Genomic DNA, 6367 nt, shown 5'->3' with positions numbered 1-6367 from the left:
GAAGGCGGTCACAGCTCAGAGGCAGATGAGGGGCAAAGCTGGGAAATCATGGGAGAGCCGCAACAACACCCAGCTTACACATTGTCCTTAGAAAGCAGCCCAGACCCTACATCTCCCAGAACCTGGCGAACCTTGAAAGTAGGAGAGCAAAGAGCTCAAAGACAGAGGGCACATTTCAGCACCCCTAGATGTCAGGCGTCAGGGAATTGGCTTCTCCCCCCATGGCCATAAATAAGCAGATCAAATGAAAGGGAATTCTTACCAGTTAGTTTTTTTTTAAATAAACACAGCGAAGGACAAAAGTATGCATCTACCCAGAATGGCAGTGTTCCCAATTAAGGCTTACACCCCCTCCGTCCCTATTAATCTACATCTTGTAATCTGAGCTTGTACCCTCTGTGCTTTCTGTTCTGACACTTTCTGAGCTCTTCTTGACCTTGGGCTGAGCAAAGGAATGCTGTTCAGAAACTGTGAATCTGTTAACCCTCTCTCTCCTAGTGTTTCTTCTCCTAGCTGTTCCCCGTCCTGTATTTCCCAGCTTCTGCCTTCTAAACTATGTCCCTCTGCAAACCACTGTTCCAAATCTATACTGTCCTCCTGCTCCTGGGAACATTCAGGATCCGGATCAGGATCAGGGGGACGCTCCCACCATACCTCCTCAGTGCAGCCCCCCTCAGCATGGTCCCTGAGAGTAGAGGAGATGATGAGAATGATGAATGAGGAAGTGTGAGAGACCGGGTGTGGAGAATTCACTTGGGACCACGCCATTATCCAAGAGGCTGGGTTCTATAGCCTCTCTCTGTAAAGATTGAAATAAAAAAGGAGAGCAAGAAACTTTCCTGGGCAACCAACCAGGAGCCGCTGACACCTTAAGGTCCTATTGTGTTATAGCTCCTGTCCACCCAGAAAGGTCATTTGGGCCTTCATCTGTCACAGGCCCAGTCAACTTGATGCAAACCATATCCCTACATGCAAACCACAATGCTTGTCCCAACAATCAGGGCCTGATGTTGACAGCCATTTGGGTAGGGTTGCCATACATCCACGAAATCCCGGAAATATCCTCTTTGCAGGGGCCTACATGCCCATTTCTACAATTTAATGCAATTGTCTGAGGCATTGGAACCTAACTGGCTACATCCGACTGTAACCCGTGTGTTACAGTCTGGGAGAAATTAACCACCAGAAAGGAACCCAGTGATGTACATCTACTGGGACACCTCCTGTGGCCACCGTTGGGGGGTGCCATAAGGCCCTGCCCTCCGCAGGCTCAGGACAAAGCTACCGCCCCCGGAACCCCTTTAACGGGATTAATTCTCCAATTTCTGGGCAGAGGATGACGTAATCTGCCCCCCTTCTTCTTTTATACAAATTTCCAATGCCTAACCGCCACTCGAGCCTCTTGAGGCATGCCGCCAATACCCTCACACCCGCAACCAATGCTTCAACCCCCTAATTGTGTCTTCTAACCAAATGTCATTTCCCTGCGGCGATAGGTGCCCCCATCAGCGCGATAAAGGGCTGCTTCAGTGCGTTTCAAGTCTGGGTGTGCTATTATCTGACCGTTCAATGCTAGTACCCTGCGTACCACAAAGGAGTTCAAGAGCCTCCTGGTTCTATTCAAAGCATTGGGGCAATATGACTCCAGCCCATTGTGCTGGCAGTCTGTGAAGGGTTAACCACCGTTGGGTGAGTCCTGCGATGCACATCAACTAGGACTCACCCTGGGGCCTCTCAGAATCTTATGGCTGGGTGCAAGATAGTTTGTCCATTCAAAGATGAAACCTTTCTGGCCACTGCCAGAACCAAGAACTTCCTTGTTTTATCAATAGCAGCGGGGGTGTGAAAGTCATGCAAAAATGCGTCTCTCCAGCAGGGAAGACCAAAGAGAGCATGTTCTTTCCTTCCTATTTAGCAATCCTTAAAGGTTGTGGTTAGAAAAAATAGGTAAAAAGTAACGGTAAAGGAACCCTGGACGGTTACGTCCAGTCAAAGGCGACTATGGGGTTGCGGCACTCATCTTGCTTTCAAGCCGAGGGAGCCGGCGTTTGTCCAAAGACAGCTTTCCAGATCATGTGAACAGCATGACTAAACTGCTTCTGGTGCACGGAAATGTCTTTACCTTCCTGCCAGAGCGGTCCCTATTCATCTACTTGCACTGGCGTGCTTTCAAACTGCTAGGTTGGCAGGAGCTGGGACAGATCAAATAGGAGCTCACCCCGTCGCGGGGGTTTGAAGCGCTGACCTTCTGATCAGCAAGCCCAAGAGGCTCAGTGGTTTAGACCACAGCGCCACCTGCTCCTCTAGAAAGAATAGGATCCAGGTCAGGCTTCTGGTACTCTAAAAACAGCTATGCCCTGCAATGCTAGGAGGACTCACCGTGATCTCATTTTTTGTGGTCACTGTTGCTGCTGCTGCTGCTACTGTCTCCAAAACTGAGTTCAGACATCAAGTTCTCTGGACTGGATCTCTTGCCATACCTTGTGGAGAGAGAGGGATGGAGAGGAAGGACTAAGTTAGCGCTGTCTTAGAAGTTCCCTAGGAGAAATGTCCAGATTTTTACTCTTCCTCTCCCCACCACCTAATTTCAGCAGCTACAAGGCAGGAGACCCACACTGAATTTGCAACAGATGGAGCAAGGGTAAGAAAGGAGTGCCTCTAAGCATGTACAGAATGAGCTACTCTGGCATCACCACCCACCTTTGGGCCCTGTATACCTGAAGAAGCATCTCCACCCACTCCATCGTTCAGACCAGACACTGAGGTCCAGCTCCGAGGGCCTTCTGGTGGCTCCCTCCCTGTGAGAAGCGAGGTTACAGGGAACCAGGCAGAGGGCCTTCTCAGTAGTGGCACCCACCGTGTGGAATGCCCTCCCATCAGATGTCAAGGAAATAAACAACTACCGTCTTTCCCCTTTTTTAAGACACCGTCTTATAACTTTTTTTCCTCAAAAAAACACAGGGTGGCTTACTTTCGGTGGGATGTCTTATTTTTTTTTTTTACCGGTACAGTTTTTACAGCTCAGGGCGCTGGCTCAGGGCGCTGCTCGGTTCTCTTGAGTGCTCGGCGCTGCAGCAGCCACTGGTTCCGGGTGGCGGGGCAGCAGGCATCCTAGGCCGGGCCAGGCAGAGGCCGCTGGCTCAGGCGCTCCGCCTGCCGCTGCAGGGCGCTCCAAGCTCCTTGGCCAGGCCAGGCAAGGAAGAAGCAGTGAGCCCAGCGGTGGCGACAAGCACAGAAGCGGCAGGGCGGCGATGGACGAGAAGGCGGAGCGCGGGGATGCAGCCAGCAAGGCGGGAGCGCGATCAGCTGTTAAGCGGAGCTCTTGGAGCGCCACTTCAGAGCTGATCGCGCTCCTGCAGTGCCAGCTGCATGGAGTGACTCTGTGAGTGGAAGTGCCTGTGGGGGTTGGTTTCCGCGGAGCGGAAGTATGGCTTATTTTGGGGGTATGTCTTATATTTCTCAAATGCTTAAAAACCCTGCCATGGCTTACTTTCTGACTACGTATTAAAAAAGGGGAAACAGGGTATCTGACTTTTAGAAGAAATCTGAAGGCAGCCCTTTATAGAGAAGTTTTTAATGTTTGACGTTTTCTTGTGTTTTTCATATTCTGTTGGGACCCACCCAGAGTGGCTGGGGAAGCCCAGCCAGATGGGCAGGGTAGAAATAAGAATTATTATTATTATTATTATTATTATTATTATTATTGGCAAGGAATTTCGGAGCAGAGGGTAGAAACTGCAGGCAGCCCTAAACAACCTTTAATAATAATAATAATAATAATAATAATAATAATAATAATACCCCACCCATCTGGCTGGGTTTCCCCAGCCATTCTTGGCAGCTTCCAGCATGTATAAAGACATTGCAAAACATGAAACATAAAAAACTTCCCAATACAGTGGTTTGGGCACGCAACTCAAATGCAAAACCTGCATTGCAAATCTTGCCTGTGTTCGAACATCCCCAAAGAAGGCTGGTCAGAGAAGAGCAACAGAGAAGATTGGTTACATGAGCTGACCCTTAGGGTGTGACTCTCCTTGCAAAGGTGGGCATTTATCAGTGTCCCGTCCCCGTCCCCCCGGAATATATGCGCTGCTAATTTGTGGTTTGCGGAAGTCAGATCCACAGCTCCCTTGGGTTCAGAACTGGGTCAGGAGTTCAAGAAGGACATGGAGACAAAATGAATCAACCCAGGGAGGCGAGGGCTTGCTTCCTGGGTCAGATTTCCAGTTAAGTTTCTAGGAGATGACAGTTAAAGGGCTGTACCAGACAGTTGGTGCTAATGTTGGAGGTGTCGAAATGGGCTTTATTTGTTTTTTTTTAAGCAGCTGGGCTGCTGACTGGCTGCCTTTAAAAGCTGCAGGGCTCAGAAATCTCTGCAAATGAAAAGCTACACTCTGTGGGCACGCAGACCATAGTTAAGGTACTCGACAAAGTAGTGATCATTTGCATAGGCAAATAAGGATTAGGAATGTGCTTCATGGGCCTTCTTAACTTACACACTCAGAAGATTAAAACTGTTTACAGACACCCCTCCACACACAAGTGTCCCCATTTCCCAGATTTACAGAAGCCTTCCCCGTTTCAGATTTGATCCCGGAATGTCCCACTTTTCCTTAGGATGTCCCTATTTTCATCAGAGAAATGTTGGAGGGTGTGGAGTTATGCAACCCCCTCGAGCCAAGGAGACAAGTAACTATACAACTTTTAGAACACATCTGAAGTCAGCCCTGTAAAGGGAAGTTTTTTAAAATGTTTTATTATGTTTTTTATATGTTGGAAGCCACCCAGAGTGGCTGGGGCAAACCCAGTTGGATGGGCAGGGTATTATTATTATTATTATTATTATTATTATTATTATTATTATTATTAAATAGGACGTCCCCATTTCATTGGAGAAATGTTGGAGGGTATGCTGTTAGCGTGCTTTCACAACAGAGAGAAAATGAAACCTGGCACAGAAACAGTCTAAGGTTGAAGCAAGGTGTCCTCTTTCGAAAGGGTTCACCGTGGCTTCCTTGCAGCTTCGCAACTGATGAGAGACAAGGATTCTAGTGAGTTGGATACAGCAGCTTTGCCCCGACTCCCTCCCTCTTCTGCCTTCACCTGGGGAATGTTAAGAATGTGTGCCCTACTTCAGTGTTTCCCAACCTTGTGCCTCCAGATGTTTTGAGACTACAATTCCCATCATCCCTAGCTAGCAAGACCAGTGGCCAGGAATGATGGGAATTGTAGTCCGAAAACAGCTGGAGGCACAAGGTTGGGAAACACTGCTCTACTTGGCAGGGAGCTACAGCCTTTCCTCCATTCCTTTGGACCTCTACCCCCAATGCCCATTCCCCACCAATGTTCAGGAAGGCAGCAGGGGTGGGTGGGTGTGGGTGGGTGTTCATTTCCCTGGTACATAAGAAGCCATCACTGCACACCCAACCCCCCCAACCCCCCACGATCATGCTCACCTCGGCCGGTTCAACGAGTTGAGGTACTGCTGGAACTCTATGTAGTATTGGATCCACTCTTCTTGGGAAGCATCTGGTCCGGGCGGCACTGGCTTTTCAGGGTAGGCCTCTACCAAGGTTCCCAGGCAGAACAAGATGCACAGAGACACAGCAATCATCAGAGGCCAGGACTTCAGGGAGGCCACCATCTAGCAGAAAAGAGACAAGAATGTACAAAGTCCGAAAATCAGCCTAAGCTAACCGAGTGTTGCCAGGTTTCCACCTTGTGGAAGCGCCAGTTTTACGTTAGCTGTCTTACACATCCCAAGCTTGGCTTGGGAGGGTAGGCATCCACTATGGCCCCCAAGCAGAACAAGACACATAGGGTCAGGGCGATCACAAGAGGCCAGGGCTTCAGAGAGGCCACCATCTGGAAGGAGACAAGAACGCACAAAGCCTGCCAGGCAGCCTGAACTCACCCAGTGCCGCCAGGTGAGCCCTGCAAAAGTATCCCATGCTTCTAGTGACTCCCTTGTGGAAAGGCCAGCTTTACATTAAAAAATTGCCACCTTGTTGAGATCTGGCATGGCCATCAGCCTTTCCTAAACTGCCAAAAAACAGAACACTGGCAGATGCTCAATGTGGACAAACATGCTGCAGTCAAATGTTCAGCCAGCAGGATGTCCGGTTCCCTGAAAGAGCTTCTTTCCCTTTTGACCCCTGATCCCGAGGCTCAACATAGCAGCTCGGTCTCTTGAAGCAACTGCTACTAATATGTCAGGAAACAGCAAGCAGAAGAGGAGCATGTGCCCCCCCCAAAAAACCATCTACCATCTTGTTGTGTTCAGGAACCCCAAGCAGCCCTCGGGTTTTAGAAATTAAGTCATGCTTTTGCTTTATTCCTTAGTCCCCACAACTTTATTTTCCTC

At 49.2% G+C, this 6367-nt stretch overlaps 1 protein-coding gene across 1 annotated transcript; it reads right to left on the bottom strand.

Annotated features, from left to right (window-relative positions):
* Window positions 1–2386: 2386 nt before the first annotated feature.
* LOC132593098 (goannatyrotoxin-Vere1-like) lies at window positions 2387–5647 on the bottom strand. The gene is made up of 2 exons (XM_060282085.1): window positions 5460–5647; window positions 2387–2480 (listed from the first exon to the last, which is right to left on the bottom strand). The coding sequence occupies exons 1-2, from the start codon at window positions 5645–5647 to the stop codon at window positions 2387–2389; spliced, it is 282 nt and encodes a 93-aa protein (XP_060138068.1).
* Window positions 5648–6367: the final 720 nt, after the last annotated feature.

The sequence above is a fragment of the Zootoca vivipara genome, chromosome 13, assembly GCF_963506605.1.
Source record: "Zootoca vivipara chromosome 13, rZooViv1.1, whole genome shotgun sequence".
NCBI classification, from domain to species: domain Eukaryota; kingdom Metazoa; phylum Chordata; class Lepidosauria; order Squamata; family Lacertidae; genus Zootoca; species Zootoca vivipara.
The sequence above is the reverse complement of the archived record's forward strand: the minus strand, read 5'-3'. Positions and strand labels throughout refer to the sequence as shown.